At 48.3% G+C, this 18,395-nt stretch overlaps 1 protein-coding gene across 1 annotated transcript in view; it reads right to left on the bottom strand.

The window, feature by feature from the left end:
* TRAPPC4 (trafficking protein particle complex subunit 4) overlaps window positions 1-17,820 on the bottom strand; it is a 32,150-nt gene extending 14,330 nt beyond the window's left edge. The window contains exons 1-3 of the mRNA XM_082273080.1: window positions 17,604-17,820; window positions 8,278-8,452; window positions 5,297-5,400 (exon numbers count right to left, since the gene is read on the bottom strand). Of these exons, the coding sequence (XP_082129206.1) occupies window positions 5,297-5,400; window positions 8,278-8,452; window positions 17,604-17,778 (454 nt within the window). The 5' untranslated portion in view covers window positions 17,779-17,820. The remainder of the gene's footprint in view (window positions 1-5,296; window positions 5,401-8,277; window positions 8,453-17,603) is intronic.
* Window positions 17,821-18,395: the final 575 nt, after the last annotated feature.

The following is an 18,395-nucleotide window of genomic DNA, read 5'->3' on the forward strand; positions in this document are numbered from 1 at the left end:
GTAAACAAAAAAAATAAAAAATAACTATCCAATTCCTTTTCAGGTGAGCTCTACCTAGCGGAGGGGCACAAAAAAAAAATCGTTTTTGTGCCCGGAACTCCGCTTTAATTCTTCATGGCATAGATTCAACAAGGTGTTGTAAATTTTGGTCCATAGTGACATGATAGCATCACACAGTTGCTGCAGATTTGTCGACTGCACATCCATGATGCGAATCTTCCATTCCACCACATCCCAAAGGAGCTCTATTGGATCTATCTGGTGAGTGTGGAGGCCATTGGAGTACAGTGACCTCATTGTCACGTTCAAGAAACCAGTGGTGAGATGAGGCTTTGTGACATGGTGCATTTTTCTGCTGGAAGTAGACATCAGAAGATGGGTACAATGTAGTCATAAAGGGATGGACATGGTCAGCAACCATACTCAGGTAGGCCGTGGTGCTTAAACAATGCTCAATTGGTACTAAGGGACCCCAAGTGAGCCAAGAAAATATCCCCCACACCATTACATCACCAGCCTGAACTGTTGATACAAGGCAGGATGGTTCCATGCTTTCATGTTGTTTACGCCAAATTCTGACCCCACCATCTGAATGTCGCAGCTAAAATCAAGACTCCTCAAACCAGACAACGTTTTTTCAATCCTCTATTGTCCTATTTTGGTGAGACTGTGAATTGTAGCCTCAGTTTCCTGTTCTTAGCTGTCAGGAGTGGCACCCGGTGTGGTCTACTGCTGCTGTAGCCCATCTGTTTCAAGGTTTGATGTGTTGTACATTCAGAGATGGTATTCTGCATACCTTGGTTGAGTAAAGCCCCGTACACACGTACCGATGGTCGGCATACAAATGTTCCTCTTTTCTCCCCGGGATGTCGGTGTCTGCTGAAAAGTGCAAAGACAGCACAAGGACAGCACAAGAATTTTGTCCGCCGACTGCAGAAGTGATGTCATGTAATGGTTAACTTTCCCTGTGTTTTCTATTTTCTGAGCATGCCCAGTCTTGCAAATCTGCGGTCTGTCGGCCGAATTGTGTACTGACAGGCGAACAATCGTCCGTTCTGGTGTCGGCATACAAATATTTTCATGTTTGCACGAAAGACTTTTGTCCGCGGATTGTGCGCAGACATCTGTCGGAGGCACCATACTAACACGCGTACAATCGGCAGATCCTTCGTCCACCGACGTTTGTATGCCGACGATCGGTACGTGTGTACGGGCCTTTACTGTTGCCTTTCTATCAGCTCAAACCAATCTGCCCATTCTCCTCTGACATCAATAAGGCATTTTCCTCCACACAACTGCCGCTTACTGGATATTTTCTCGGACCATTCTCTGTAAACCCTAGATATGATTGTATATGAGAATCTCAGTAGAACAGTCGTTTTTGAAATACTCAGACCAGCCCGTCTGGCACCAACAACCATTCCCCGTTCAAAGTCACTTAAATCCCCTTTCTTCCCCATTCTGAGGCTCGGTTTGACCTTCAGCAAGTCGTCTTCACCACATCGTCATGCCTAAACGCATTGAGTTGCTGCCATGTGATTGGCTGATTAGTAATTTGTGTTACCAAGCAATTAAACAGGTGTACCTAATAAAGTGTCCGCTGAGTGTATAGTCACAATTGTATGCAGACTGAATGTTAAATATTTGCTGCTTCCTAACATTTTCCAGATAGATTTGTCAATGGTTGAGGATCCACAAACATAGCTGGGAAACAAGACACCATCACATTTCTTTGTAGTGCCTAGTGGCATTAAAATCTAGAAAGAAACTGCAGCTTGGTAAAGCAATAGTATGAGATATAGTCTATGTTTTCCAGCACCGATATTTCTCAGGTCACAAAGGGCGGATGCATCACTAAAAAACAAAACAAAAAACAAACACACTATTGCAGGGCTCGACAAACTTCAGTCGCCAGGTCACATTAGCGACTAGAATTAGCAACCGGGCCGCACTGCATGAGGTGTCTTGTCCCCGTGCGCCCCAAACCCTACCCCCCCCCCCCCCCACAAACTAAGATGCCGTGCCAGCCAGTAATTGAGATCATGGCTTTGCGGCCTTCTTGAGTGAGAAGCTTCTATCGGTGAACTGGTGCCCTCTTGTGGTGGCCAGGGGTGTGACAAGCATGTATTATTTTTCTACATTAGTTGGACAGCAAAAGGAAGATAAATAAAATAAGGGAGCCCGCGCTATGGGAATGTAGAGGGGCGATGGGCTGCAGCCTCCCTAAAATATAGCGTTGCTATATCTTGATGTAAATTACATAAAGGGGTAGGGAATTGGTGCTGCCCGGGAAAGGACCTGGTATGAATTTGTTTATCACAGATACAAATATATAAATTATATAAGTAATTCCTAAATTAAGAGATATTCAATGTTTCTACTAGGCACAGATAAACATGTAAATATGCATCTTATAACATATTATATAAACAAGATTATATCTCTCAAATATACAAATCTTATATAAAGTGACTGGTGGTGAAGTGATGTGCTGATATGAAATAATATATATGTGGGAAAATTATAAAATGTTAAAAATAGAAATTACATAGGTGACATATAATTCATATATAAAAAAGAGATATTAAACTTAATAAATAAATATAAGAAATATATATTAAAAATCACAGGTTATCAGAACATAATAAATATTAAAGAGCAAGGTGATTGGTGAATAAATATATCCGTGGTGTGTACTAGTAGGTGTATATACTGCTAAAGTGCACAGTGAAAGGTATGAGGGACAATATATTCCCCAATAACTATATCACAGTGGCCAAACTCAAATAAAAAATGTATATAATATATATTATCCAAAATGGGGATAAATTGAAGTGATTGTTAGCACATGCACCGCACTATTTGTTCTTGGGTGCTATTTAGTGAATAAAGTCCACGGTACAGCACACAGGAGGGGGAGGGGGTTTTCAATCTTCAGTGATGTTGGGATCCAATCCTCGTGCATAGGGATAAGTGCTGGAAGTGGTTGGTGATATAGATTGCACTCACCAGAGTGCCCAACCCCACACAGGGGTATTGGGCAGGGTATGTAACTGTCAGCTACAGCAGGAAATGTATTCCTTATGGTCATCTCCTTCCTTGTATGGAGGAGAGAGGGAAGGGACCCTGCTGCACTTCAGTCCTCCTTTTGGGAAAGGCTCCGGTGGTACAGTGTGTGAAAATAAATAGAAGGGGAACATATAGTGTAACTCCGTATAGTAGGCTTATATTTTAAATAGTTTGAAAAGGTACTCACATTACAGAAGTTGTATATCAGCATGTATAGTCGGTCTCGTACAGAGACTAAGTGAACAGCCGGCAGTGGCGTACAGGGCTCCGGAGCGCAATGCGTTCCACGGTAGATCCGGGTCGGGAAGTAACGCAACCACGCTGATATACAACTTCTGTAATGTGAGTACCTTTTCAAACTATTTAAAATATAAGCCTACTATACGGAGTTACACTATATGTTCCCCTTCTATTTATTTTCACACACTGTACCACCGGAGCCTTTCCCAAAAGGAGGACTGAAGTGCAGCAGGGTCCCTTCCCTCTCTCCTCCATACAAGGAAGGAGATGACCATAAGGAATACATTTCCTGCTGTAGCTGACAGTTACATACCCTTCCCAATACCCCTGTGTGGGGTTGGGCACTCTGGTGAGTGCAATCTATATCACCAACCACTTCGAGCACTTATCCCTATGCACGAGGATTGGATCCCAACATCACTTGAGGATTGAACACCCCCTCCCCCTCCTGTGTGCTGTACCGTGGACTTTATTCACTAAATAGCACCCAAGAGCAAATAGTGCGGTGCATGTGCTAACAATCCATTTTATCCCCATTTTGGATAATATATATTATATATATTTTTTATTTGAGTTTGGCCACTGTGATATAGTTATTGGGGAATATATTGTCCCACATACCCTTCACTGTGCACTTTAGCAGTATATACACCTACTAGTACACACCACGGATATATTTATTCACCAATCACCTTGCACTTTAAAGCGGAGTTCCACCCAAAAGTGGAACTTCCGCTTTAGGTAGTGCTAACCCCCTGACATGGCACATTTGGCATGTCATTTCTTTGGGGGGGAGCGGGTACCTAGTTTTGACAGGTACCGCTCCCACTTCCGCTCGGAGCGCCGCGGTACCCTGAGCGGAAGTTCTCCTCTCCCCCTCCCTCCCTGCAATCTTCTGGGACACGTCAGAGGTCCCAGAAGATTGCCGGCCAATCAAGACGCGTAGCGCAACTCGCGCATGCGCAGTGCGTACCCGGCTGTGAAGCCGCAAACTGTCACAGCCGGGTGCCCACACCAGTGATACCGGCGCCGGAGAGCAGAGAGGGAGAAGAGCGAGGCTTCAGGCGGTCGCATCCCTGGACCGTTGAACAGGTGAGTGTGTTAGGCTGGAACTCTGCTTTAATATTTATTATGTTCTGATCACCTGTGATTTTTAATATATATTTCTTATATTTATTTATTAAGTGCAATATCCCTTTTTTATATATGAATTATATGTCACCTATGTAATTTCTATTTTTAATATTTATAATTTTCACACGTATATATTATTTCATATCAGCACATCACTTCACCACCAGTCACTTTATATAAGATTTGTATATTTGAGAGATATAATCTTGTTTATATAATATGTTATAAGATACATATTTACATGTTTATCTGTGACTAGTAGAAACATTGAATATCTCTCAATTTAGGAATTACTTATCATTTATATATTTGTATCTGTGATAAACAAATTCATACCAGGTCCTTTCCCGGGCAGCGCCAATTCCCTACCCCTTTATGTAGCAGAAGGAAGATGAAAGTAAAGCAGAAGGGTTGCAAATCCATCCTCTCCACGTCAGATAAAGATCAACTCAGTACAATATAAAATAGATGTGACCCAGGGTGGGAACTGAGCAAGCGGATTCTGCTTAGCGGAGGTACCCATATGAAAGGGGCCCAAGGTGGCACGAGTTACTGGATCACCCATTGCCCCCACCTTGCTGCACTGTCCTCTAGTGAGCCACTGCCCATCATACCATCAAACCAAGTTCACACGGGCCGAATGTCAGCCAACATCAGCCGGTTCAATAAAAACTGCTCGCCATTCGGCCCCGTGGGTATGGCAGCCGGTCCGACAGAAGCCGGCCATTCAGCATGCGCGAAAAAAAACTGGCTCCTAACTTTTTTAGCTGGCTCCTAGATTCCAAGTAAATTTGTCAAGCCCTGGACTATTGCATGAAAAAAAAAAAAAAATTCCACCGACTAAACAACTTACCTGTTAGAGTTTGATAGCAGTGCAGTTTGAATGTATCCGTTTCCAGCATTTCAATGCCAGAGCTTCCTGGCTCTGGAGAGAGTTGGGATCCGATAGCAAATAGCCTGGAATACAAGATAAAAGCACAGATTCAGATTTGTATGTGTTTAGGTTGGTAAGGGCAGATTTCAAATCTGTAAGTGAAAGTGCAACAGGGAAAGGTGAGATCCTCTCCCAAAGCTGTGTAAATCTGAGGACTGGATGGACAGAAATACAGATGCTTTTGGATGGTAAAAGAGCTCTGTGTTAATCACCTGTATGCCTGGAGGTCAACTCAATTGGTAAAGGTTATGTGGATTCTGTAGTGTTTTAGGACACCAACTGGCTGCAATACTAGAAGAGTTACTAGAATGAGCACTATTACCTAGTCTGGACCACCTCTTGGATATGGACACCAAAGTTGTTGAACTGGGCAGGAATACTGCCTCAGGTTGTGTAGGTGCCTCCCGTGGTTACACTTACAGTGGATGTAAACCTGATTCATGAAATTGGACCTACCGTACATATCTCTGTAGTGTTTTCTTATCTCTCTCCAAAGCGCAAATGGGCCATACACACTATAAGATTTTTTCCTTTAGACTTACCAAAACCAGATAATATGAGGTCAAACCTAAACACTTTCAATTTGTATGCAATCTGGCAGGCCCTTGCACTACATAGAAAAGGTAAATCTGAAGGAAAAAGTCTTCAGAAAATCTTATAGTGTGTATGGCCCTTAAGTCCTGTAGCTTTCCCCTGCTCCGTTCTTCTGTTATCAGCATGATAACTTCTGACGAGTTCTCTGTCAACTGAGATAAAACCAGGCTGAATTGTATTTTGGGGAGGGTGCTATAAATAGATTAGCAGAGAGCTGGTCTATTCACAGCACATTCCGTCCTTCCTCTGCCTATGTGGAGTGAGGGTTTGTGCCTTTCCTCCAATCAGCGGTCACACAGTGTATGCCAACACAACACTCCCAGTGCTGAACAGGAAGAATACTTTCTAACATAATGTGCACTTTCTGAAGAATATAGAAAGCTGAAGACTGTACATATACATGTAAAACTTACGCAGGGAGATTTGTCTCATCTCTGTGTATCATCTGAGGCTGTTCACTTCACTGGGTATATGTAACAGTTTACATCCTCTTTAAGCTTGCCATACATTATACAATTTTCTTGTTCAATTTCCTTTAGATTTACCTTTAACTATGTAGTGCAAGGGCCTGCCTGATTGCAAACAAACTGAAAGCTGGAGAGAGTCCAGAGAAGGGCAACTAAACTAATTAGGGGATTGGAGGACCTTAATTATGAAGAGCGTCTGCAATCGCTTGATTTATTCTCCCTGGAGAAGAGACGCCTGAGGGGGGACAGGATAGCAATTTTTAAATATCTCAATGGGGATCTCAGCTTAGAAAAAAAAGCTGTTCAGTCGAAGGGATTGCATGAGGACTCGGGGGCATACAATGCGATTAGAGGAGAAACGTTTTAACCTCAGGCAATGTGGGGGGTTCTTTACTGTTAGGGCTACAAGATTGTGGAATTCTCTAACACAAGAGGTGGTTTCTGCGGGAAGTATGGTGGCTTTCAAAAGACTATTAGACGTACATCTCAAGGATTACAACATTCAGGGATATGTGAGATGATTACAGCCACACACCTACACAGGTTGAACTGGATGGACTGTTGTCTTTATTCAACCTCACCTACTATGTAACTATGTAACTATGAAAGTGTTTAGGTTTGACCTCATTATATGGTTTTGGTAAATCTAAAAGAAAAATTGTATAATGTATGGCCGGCCTTAAAGTGGTGTTCCAGCCTCCCCCTCCAACAATAAAAAAAAAAGTCAGCAGCTACACATACTGTAGCTGCTGACTTAATATAGGACACTTACCTGTCCTGGAATCCAGCGATTTCGGTACCGCAGCCAATCTTTCCGTTGGCTGCCTGATGCTGCCGCCGCCATTGTCGGTAAGGTAACTCGGCAGTGAAGCCTTGTCACTACGACTGGGTCCCTACTGCGCATGCACAAATTGCGCTGCGCTCAGTTACTGGCCTGGAAGCAAAGAAAGGAGGAGGGATCCGAACTTCTGAGGTACCTTGCTGAAGAAGTGCACATGAAAAAAAAGACGCGCACGCCCGGTGAGGGTTATGCGCATGCTCTGAAACGCATCATGCTATTGGCTGGCCGATCGGCGATGTCACGCAGGCGACTCTGTGTCCTAAGTGTCTGAGAGCAGAGCGGTAACCAGAAGCCGCCGGCCATCCAGCCTGACGGAGCCACTGTATACTATGCTTCCACCCCTGCACTACCAGCGTGGAGACATACACCTGGACACGGACTCCCCATTTCAGAATGCCACCGTTCAGATGAGCTTTTTCTTATGTGAGAAAGTTTCTGTATCTGTTCTACTGAGGATAATTAAACACTCTACACTTAGAGGCACTCCGCTTTTTCCTTTTACTTTTGCCAAGGAAGTGGGGACAGGGTACCCATCAAGAACAGGTACACGCTCCCCCCCTCCCCCCCAAAAGGTGCCAAATGTTGGCACTGGAGGGGGAGAGGAGACAGATAAGTGCACGTTCCACGTTTGAGTGGAGCTCCGCTTTAAACCTCGGCTACTATCTGTGTTGCCCGGCAACCAACCTAAACCAGCATACAGAGCCAATAGCTTCCTGGATGAAGAACTCTCCCTCCAGCCACATAATTGGGTTTCTCTACTACCGAACGTTCAGCAGCCACATAAGAGCAGGCGACCTTCTTTCAAATGGTGCCTCTGGATTTAAAAAATATTTGAAATAACTTTTCCCTCTAGCAAAATGTGTGTTACTCCCCACCTCTACATTTTCCTTACACCCCCCACATTGTAAGAAAACATAAAAAAAATCAAAGCATTCAATAAGGAATAACAGGGTACAAGGTAACATGTTAAAAATGCGTGCCTAAATGCAGCAACTCACGAGTGAAACATGGAGGCCAACATTAGCTTCTCATTGGATGAAAGACGGGGTCGCCCAAAGCGGATGGAAAGCGGATAGTTGGAAGGGTTTCCCAGAAATTCCAGAACTTCTTTTCCATCTGCTGTGTTTCTTCCATTTACATCAATGCCATTGATAGAGAGCACAGTGTGTCCGACTATACGGGATTATAAAACAGAAGAGACTGAATTATTACTAAACTCATTTCATAGAGGAGACCGCCAACAAGAAGAGTGATCACACATATAGTAAGTGATCACACATATAGTAAGTGATCACACAGTACATTTTCTTTAGTAAAATAGCAGCTGAAATGTAATGTGGTAACAATGGATTGTAGAAACAATCCGCTCACAGATAGAAATAATGATGCAATGTGCAGGGAGACGTGGAATATGTCTTTCCAGATTAATGTTCCCTATTGTAGTTGGAATACGTAGAATCCATGACTGTGTTTTATAGTGTATGGTAAGGATTCCCAAAGTACACTAGGATTGTGTTACAACTTTATTAAAGCTCATCTCCGGGAATTGCAAAAAAAAACTTTCAGCACAAGAGTTAAAGAGGAGTTCCAGCCTGGAGGGAAGAAAAAATTAAAAGTCAGCAGCTACAAGTACTGTAGCTGCTGACTTTTAATATAAGGACACTTACCTGTCCACGGAGCCTGCGAATGTCAGCACCTGAAGCTGACCCGTCCATCAGCTCGGGGTACAGGCGCTGGCATCCTTACTAAGGGAAACAGGAAGTGAAGCTTTGCGGCTTCACAGTCTGTTTCCTACTGTGCATGCGCGCATCGCGCATGCGCAGGGGAAGGAAGAAGCGCCGCAAATGACCTAGGTTGCCATGGCACCCCTACACTAGAGTGGGTTCCAGTTTTTGACAGGTATCCACTCCCCCCCTGAAAGGTGTCAAATGTGGCACCGGAGGGGGGGGGGGGGAAGCAGTAAAGCAGATCTTCCACTTTTGGGTGGAACTCCGCTTTAAATGTTCCTTAATGCTAGAGAATGAGGAATAAGGTAGAATACTTACCTCGCTCCAACAGACTCCATCTATGCCCCCTGAAGCCTCTCCTGTAAGATGTTCTGCAGCTGCCAGTCACACAATGATGTCATCAAGAAAAATACAGGACCAATAGCTCTGCACTGTACACAAGGACAGCAAGGGACTACCTCATCTCATAGGGTTTACAAGCATTTACACCTTTAACCACTTCAATACCAGGCCCTTTCACCCCTTTCCTGCCCAGGCCAATTTTCAGCTTTCAGCGCTATTGCACTTTGAATGGCAATTGCGCAGTCATGCAACACTGTGCTCATATGACATTTTTATCAATTTATTTTTTATATACACAAAAAGAGCTTTCTTTTGCTGGTATTTATTCACCACTGGGTTTTTTATTTTTTGCTAAATGAAAAAAGACAAAGTTTAAAAAAAAAACATAAAATACACGTTTTTCTTTGTTTTTTTATAAAAAAAGTTTGTGAATATATAACTTTCTTCATAAATTTAGGCCAAAATGTATTCTACTACACTTCTTTGGTGAAAGTAACCCAGATCAGTGTATATTATTTAGTCTGTGTGAACGTTTGATATATTATTAATATGATACATATTTGAAAGTCCATCAATCCTGAAGTACTGACAGCGCCTCTCATTTCTTGAGGCCCGAAAATGCCAGAACAGAACAAATACCCCCCCCAAATTAGCCTTTTTGGAAAGCAGACAGTTCAAGGTATTTAGTAAGAGGTATGGCGAGCTTTTTGAAGTTGGAATTTTTTGTCACAATTTTTTGGAAAACGAAGAAATGTAAACATTTTTTTTTACATACTGTCAGCAGTGCAGTACAGCATCATCATATAACTGGTGTGGCGGTGATCGGGGAAACTGCCTGGTGACAACATGCAAAAATTAATAATAATAAAAAAAAATGTAATTACTTTTTTCTTTTTTTAACCACTTGACCTCCGGAAGATTTACCCCCCCCCCCTTCATGACAAGGCCATTTTTTTTGTGATGTGGCACTGCATTACTTTAACTGACAATTGCATTATCGCATAACACTGTACCCAAATAAAATATATGCCTTTTTTCCTCTACAAATAGAGCTTTATTTTGGTGGTATTTGATTAGCTCTGCATTCATTTTTTGCACTATAAACATAAAAAAATATATAAACATTTTAAAGAGAAAAAAAAAAAAATACTTTTTACTTTCTGCTATAAAACAAATTCAATAATTAAAAAAAAAAAAAAAGTCTTCATCAATTTAGGCCAATATGTATTCTGCTACATATTTTTGGTAAAAAAATCCCAATAAGTGTATATTGATTGGTTTGCACAAAAGTTATCGCATCTAAAAGCTAGGGGATATTTTTATACATTTTTTTTACTAATAATGGCGGTGATCAGCAACTTATAGCAGGACTGTGATATTGCGGCGGACATTCTGATACCGACACATTTCTGATAGTGACACTCAGATCAGTGCTAAAAAATCTGCACTGTCACTGTATTAATGACACTGGCTGGAAAGGGGTTAACATCAGGGGGCCATCAATGGAATAACTGTGTGCCTATCCAGTGTTTGTGTACTGTGTGGGAGGTGCTTTTACCAGGGGAAGATATGGATCGTAGTCCCTGCCTTGCAGACACACAGGATCCGTGCCTAACCTACTGACAGAACAACAATCTGGCCTGGCGGGTACACTTATCCACCGGACACAGCCAGCGACAGGTCACACCACGAGGTGAGTTCCGGGATTATGTCATACGACGTCCACCTGCAACGAAAAATGTCCTGCACAGCTGTCATTTTACAATAGGTTGGAGGGGAAGTGGTTAAACATTTAACCCTTTCACTCCCAGAGGCGTTCTTGCGTTATATTATATATTTTCAGAAAGCATACACCCTAGGAAATAAAATGGTGGTTCCAATATTTTTATGCTACACAATATTAGCACAAAGCTCTAAAATGCACAGCCTCCATATAAAGTACACTAAAATAAATTTTAGAGCAAAAAAAAACCGCAATAATTACCAAATTTTTTGATAAAATATAAAAGATGAGGTTGTGCCAATAAAACAGATATCCAACATGTCAAACTATAAAATTGTGTGCACCAATGAAATGGCAACTTTAGTCCCCTATGTTTTCCAGAGGCAACACTTTAAAAGAGACCAGCAAAATCAGGACCCTTTCACATGGAATGTCCAATCAGGTCCGCCTGTTAATTTTTCAGATGGACCAGATTGGACCATGTAGACTCCCCTATGGAGCCGCGGATGTCATTGGACACATCCGCTGACATCTGCCGCTATCCCATCCGATCCTGTGCGCAAAATCCAGACGGATGGTGGTCCTATTTTTCATCAGTCTGGCAGATCAGATGAAAAACGGACAGACAGTTCGAGAAGAGCAGGACTGTGTCTGCTCTGCATAGCAGAGTGGACAGAACCTGTCAACCGCCTGCTCAGCAGGCATCAATGGAGCGATCCCTCGCTGAGCAAGCAGAATCCGCAAGACGGAGGCGCCCGTGTGAAAGGGGCTTAATGGTGAACTTGGAAACCCTCTCTTGGGAAATGTGAATCAGCTCCTCCATTTTCTCAATCCTACGGAGCCTAATAAACCATTCCCTTGTGGTGGGAATTTGTGAAGATCGCCAGTGAACTGGGAGGCATAACCGCATTTACCATAAACAAGGCCAGTGATATAAAGTAAGATCTTCTAGGCAAAGACGTATAGTGGAGACAGAATTGTGCAGGAGTGTAGTCTAAAGAGTATGCAAGGGTAATGATCCTTGGTGACATGACTGCCATATGTAGAACATTGTACCTTCCTCTCCTTCACATCTCCAGCATAAGTTGAGAACTGTAGGAGTAATTGTACAAAGCAGGGTTGGGGTTCTAGACCATCCAGACCTGATCTTAGATCGCTATGTTTAAAGAGCCCTTATGAACGTATTTATGGACTCCCAGTCGTACTTGGAAGGGAAGAATTCCAAATCCTTCTCCCAGGCCAAACATGCGTAATCCGGAACTGACGGGGATCCCTAGATAGGTACGAGCAAAGTGTGGAAATCAGATGTCGCTAAAGGGAATCAAAACTTGTAAGAGACCGAGCCCACATGCAATAAGGTTTTGGAAATTTCTGGTATATAGCTCAGAGAAATTGACAAATTTATATCCCAAGATATATTATGGTGCCAGACTTACACAAGAATGGGAAATTTCCCTGCCATTGGGAAACCACTGCAGTGGGAAGTAATTTCTTTAACATGTAGGATGTGATAGAATAACCTTTAAATTTGACAGTGCATGAAACCACTAGGTCTTTGAGAATGTTGGGCAACGTGATATAGGGGGCCCGAAGGAGGGGGGCTCAGGGCGCACAGGCCCAAGGAGGAGGAAAGGGGGGGGGCTAAGGGCGCACAGGCCAGAGGAGGAAAGGGGGGGGGCTCAGGGAACACAGGCCCGAGGAGGAAAGGGGGGGGGGCTCAGGGCACACAGGCCCGAGGAGGAGGAAGGGGGGGGGGCTCAGGGCATACAGGCCCGAGGAGGAAGAAGGGGGGGGGGGGCTCAGGGCGTACAGGCCCGAGGAGGAGGAAGGGGGGGGGGCTCAGGGCATACAGGCCCGAGGAGGAGGAAGGGGGGGGGGGCTCAGGGCGCACAGGCCCGAGGAGGAGGAAGGGGGGGGGGCTCAGGGCGCACAGGCCCGAGGAGGAGGAAGGGGGGGGGGCTCAGGGCGCACAGGCCCGAGGAGGAGGAAGGGGGGGGGGGCTCAGGGCGCACAGGCCCGAGGAGGAGGAAGGGGGGGCTCAGGGCGCACAGGCCCGAGGAGGAGGAAGGGGGGGAGCTCAGGGCGCACAGGCCCGAGGAGGAGGAAGGGGGGGGCTCAGGGCGCACAGGCCCGAGGAGGAGGATGGGGGGGGGCTCAGGGCGCACAGGCCCGAGGAGGAGGAAGGGGGGGGCTCAGGGCGCACAGGCCCGAGGAGGAGGAAGGGGGGGCTCAGGGGGCACAGGCCCGAGGAGGAGGAAAGGGGGGGCTCAGGGGGCACAGGCCTGAGGAGGAGGAAAGGGGGGGCTCAGGGCGCACAGGCCCGAGGAGGAGGAAAGGGGGGGCTCAGGGCGCACAGGCCCGAGGAGGAGGAAAGGGGGGGCTCAGGGCGCACAGGCCCGAAGAGGAAAGGGGGGGCTCAGGGCACACAGGCCTGAGGAGGAAAGGGGAGGGCTCAGGGCGCACAGGTGTGAGGGAGGGGGCTGAGTGACTTACAGGTGTGGGGGAGGGGGCTGAGTGACTTACAGGTGTGGGGGAGGGGGCTGAGTGACTTACAGGTGTGGGGGAGGGGGCTGAGTGACTTACAGGTGTGGGGGAGGGGGCTGAGTGACTTACAGGTGTGGGGGAGGGGGCTGAGTGACTTACAGGTGTGGGGGAGGGGGCTGAGTGACTTACAGGTGTGAGGGACGAGGGTTGAGTGACTTACAGGTGTGAGGGACGAGGGTTGAGTGACTTACAGGTGTGAGGGACAGGGGCTGAGTGACTTACAGGTGTGAGGGACGAGGGTTGAGTGACTTACAGGTGTGAGGGACAGGGGCTGAGTGACTTACAGGTGTGAGGGGAGGGGGCTGAGTGACTTACAGGTGTGAGGGAGGGGGCTGAGTGACTTACAGGTGTGAGGGGAGGGGGCTGAGTGACTTACAGGTGTGAGGGAGGGGGCTGAGTGACTTACAGGTGTGAGGGGAGGGGGCTGAGTGACTTACAGGTGTGAGGGACGGGGGCTGAGTGACTTACAGGTGTGAGGGATGGGGGCTGAGTGACTTACAGGTGTGAGGGATGGGGGCTGAGTGACTTACAGGTGGGGGGGGAGGGGGGCTGAGTGACTACAGGTGGGGGGGGAGGGGGGCTGAGTGACTACAGGTGGGGGGGGAGGGGGGCTGAGTGACTACAGGTGGGGGGGAGGGGGGGCTAAGTGACTTACAGGTGGGGGGGCTGAGTGACTTACAGGTGGGGGGGCTGAGTGACTTACAGGTGGGGGGGCTAGTGACTTACAGGTGGGGGGGCTGAGTGACTTACAGGTGGGGGGGGGGGCTGAGTGACTACAGGTGGGGGGGAGGGGGGCTGAGTGACTTACAGGTGTGAGGGAGGGGGCTGTGTGACTTACAAGTGTGGGGGGGGGGGCTGAGTGACTTACAGGGGTGAGGGAGGGGGCTGAGTGACTTACAGGGGTGAGGAAGGGGGCTGAGTGACTTACAGGGGTGAGGGAGGGGGCTAAGTGACTTACAGGTGGGGGGGAGGGGGGCTGAGTGACTACAGGTGTGGCGGAGGGGGATAAGTGACTTACAGGTGGGGGGGAGGGGGCTGAGTGACTTACAGGTGGGGGGGCTGAGTGACTACAGGTGTGGCGGAGGGGGCTAAGTGACTTACAGGTGGGGGGGAGGGGGCTGAGTGACTTACAGGTGGGGGGGCTGAGTGACTACAGGTGTGGCGGAGGGGGCTAAGATACTTACAGTTGGGGGGCTGAGTGAGGTAATTGATGAGGCGGCACTGATGATTATTGCCCCAATTATTAATGTACACAATGTGCTGACAGGCTTGCCGGTTATTGTCTCTCCTTTCCTACCACAGACATAGGGTGGGAGGAAAGGAATGTCGATAACTGGCACGTCTGTTTACATGTGATCAGCTGTGATTGGCCCTTTACTGCAATCAGTTGCCAAAAGGAGCCATCGATCACAGAGCACACCCGATGCAGCGAGCAGACGGGATGTTCTAGCAGGACACCCATGGATGCCCTCCCAGAACTGGATGACTGTGCTGTATCCATCTTGTGGCTATAGCATGGTCAGGAAGGGGTTAAACTGCCTGTAGGAAATGGATGCTGCCAATCTCTTGAACAACCAATCAGGAATTGGGAGATAAGAAATGTGGAGATCAGCATATCACAGTGAGAGGGGCGGAGTTCTGTCACCAGACCATTAGGCCAGCCATAGATGAATCTGATCCATCTATGGGCAGGCTGGTTGTTCTGAGGTCGGTCTATTTTCAGTACAACCAGTCTGTCAGGATTGTTCGTACGATCGCTGCAATCGGCTACAGCCACCAGCAGTATTCATTGTATTCTGAGGGGTAACTGCCGCTGTCAGCACACAATAGCTCTATGAGAAGGATTCCCTGATGGGGGGGAATTGAGCGATTTTCTTTCATGTAACCCGTGGCTGATGGAGAGAAAGCTGTATAATGTATGGCCTGCCTTAAATTCAACAAAAAAAAAAAAAAATATTCCCATAAGATTATACGTGCATTTATTGATCTTTTATGCAGATTATTCACCCAATAAAGCCTCCCTACTGTACACATACAACTTGGATGTGATGCCAGCGGTCCCAGCAGACTAGGAGCGGTCACTCCATAGTATTCCCCTAAAAGGTTATGTAGGGAGGGGAGGGGAGGCTGTGGACCAGCACAGATAGTAATAAGTCTCAAGAAGAGAAGAGGACTAGATCTACCAGGATGAGGGGAGGGGACCGGGGGCTGTGCTGAGGAATGGACTCTAACAGGAGGAAATCTTTTTGTTAAAAGAAAAAAAAAAAAAAATCTGAAGTAAACATTTAAAGCGGTTGTAAACCCTAGAAACAAACAAAAAAAAAAAACCTGCAAGACAAAGGCATAATGGGCTAGTATGCATCGCATACTAGCCCATTATGTGTAACTTACCTTAGAACGAAACCCCGACACAGACCCCCGGACATCGCTGCGGGCGCTGCCATGATCCCTCGCCGTCTCTTCCGGGTTCGGCGGCTCCGGCGCGGCGATTGGCCGGAAGAGACGGCTCCGGCGCGATGATTGGCCGGAGCCGCGATGACGTCACTCCCGCGCATGCGCGCGGGAGTGATTTTTCCGGCAAGCTCCCGGCAAGATAATTGAAGGTCCCCCCGGACCTTCAGAGCGCTCGCGCGAGCGGCTGCATGCACTGTAAATATCTCCTAAACCGTGCCGGAGATATTATTTGTACCTACAGGTAAGCCTTATTATAGGCTTACCTGTAGGTAAAAGTGTCAAAAAGCGGGATACTACCACTTTAAAATGCAAGCAATGACTACACAGTACCGGAGAGGCAGCAGGCAGGGCGCTGTCGGGGAGGGCAGGGCAGGGCGCTGTCAGGGAGGGCAGGGGACTGTCAGGGAGGGCAGGGCAGGGGACTGTCAGGGAGGGCAGGGCAGGGCAGGGGACTGTCAGGGAGGGCAGGGGACTGTCAGGGAGGGCAGGGCAGGGGACTGTCAGGGAGGGCAGGGGACTGTCAGGGGATGGGGAGGGGAGGGGACTGTCAGGGAGGGCAGGGCAGGGGAGGGGACTGTCAGGGAGGGCAGGGCAGGGGAGGGGACTGTCAGGGAGGGCAGGGCAGGGGAGGGGACTGTCAGGGAGGGCAGGGCAGGGGAGGGGACTGTCAGGGAGGGCAGGGCAGGGGAGGGGACTGTCAGGGAGGGCAGGGGAGGGGACTGTCAGGGGATGGGGAGGGGAGGGGACTGTCAGGGGATGGGGAGGGGAGGGGACTGTCAGGGAGGGCAGGGGACGGGAGGGGAGGGGACTGTCAGGGAGGGCAGGGGACGGGAGGGGACTGTCAGGCAGGGCAGGGGAGGGGACTGTCAGGGAGGGCAGGGCAGGGGAGGGGACTGTCAGGGAGGGCAGGGCAGGGGAGGGGACTGTCAGGGAGGGCAGGGCAGGGGAGGGGAGGGGACTGTCAGGGAGGGCAGTGCAGGGGACTGTCAGGGAGGGCAGTGCAGGGGACTGTCAGGGAGGGCAGGGGAGGGGACTGTCAGGGAGGGCAGGGGAGGGGACTGTCAGGGGATGGGGAGGGGAGGGGACTGTCAGGGGATGGGGATGGGGAGGGGAGGGGACTGTCAGGGGATGGGGAGGGGAGGGGACTGTCAGGGGATGGGGAGGGGAGGGGACTGTCAGGGGATGGGGAGGGGAGGGGACTGTCAGGGAGGGCAGGGCAGGGGACGACAGGGCAGAGCAGGGCAGGGGACGACAGGGCAGAGCAGGGCAGGGGACGACAGGGCAGAGCAGGGCAGGGGACTGTCAGGGAGGGCAGGGGACGGCAGGGCAGGGCAGGGGACTGTCAGGGAGGGCAGGGGAGGGGACTGTCAGGGGATGGGGAGGGGAGGGGACTGTCAGGGGATGGGGAGGGGACGGCAGGGCAGGGCAGGGGACTGTCAGGGAGGGCAGGGCGCTGTCAGGAGAGAGCAGATGGTGGGAAGTGAGGCAGGAAGAGCAGCTGATAGGAAGGAAGGCAGGACCTCCCCCGGCTCACCTCGGATGTTGTCTCTCTGACCGAAGGACACCAGCACCCGGTCATCATGTACTTTGAGGACGAAGTCCAGCGGGAAGCTGAAGGTCTTCTCGGTCTCGGCTCGGGGGTTCTGGTTGTCCAGTTGGTAGATGAGTCCTCCAGCCTTGTTCACCACATACACACTGAAGATCGCCATCTTCCCGGAGGAATCCGGTCACGTGACACACGCTGGGAGCGTCTACCGTGGCAAAGGATGACGGGAAATGTAGTCCTCGCCCCCCAAATACAGCGCAACATCATCTTCGGTGAAATATTTTTTATGTGACAGTTTTGTATGAAAAGTGTAGGCCGGTGACCTGCCATATCTGTGGCTTCAGCCCTTTCTGAATACACACCCAGCAAGCATGCTGCAAGTAAAGGCAAAGGCAGAACTTCTGTATCACTTACCTGTTTCAGGTCCTTGGCTTTACAATGTGCTCTGCGGGACAAATGCAGCTTGCTTGCTGTACGGGACACAATTTCCCAAAAATGGAGCACCATGCCGGCGCTAGACTATTTTACGCCCTAGGCAAGACCAGCTACTTGCGCCCCCCCCCCCCCCCCAAAAAAAAGGGAAGGGGTTAAAAACTCCTCTATGTCCTACCCAGTGACCCTGATCCGATGGTTCCTCCATGTTATGCTTTCATACCCAGTGACCCCCAATATTTCTCCATGTCTCACTCGGGGACCCTAATGTCCCTCCGTGTCACACCCAGGGACTTTGATGTTTTTCAATGTCACACCCTTGGACCCCAATGTTCCTCCATGTCATGC

Source organism: Pelophylax lessonae (genome assembly GCF_965119305.1).
Source record: "Pelophylax lessonae genome assembly, chromosome: 12".
Classification (NCBI taxonomy): Eukaryota; Metazoa; Chordata; class Amphibia; order Anura; family Ranidae; genus Pelophylax; species Pelophylax lessonae.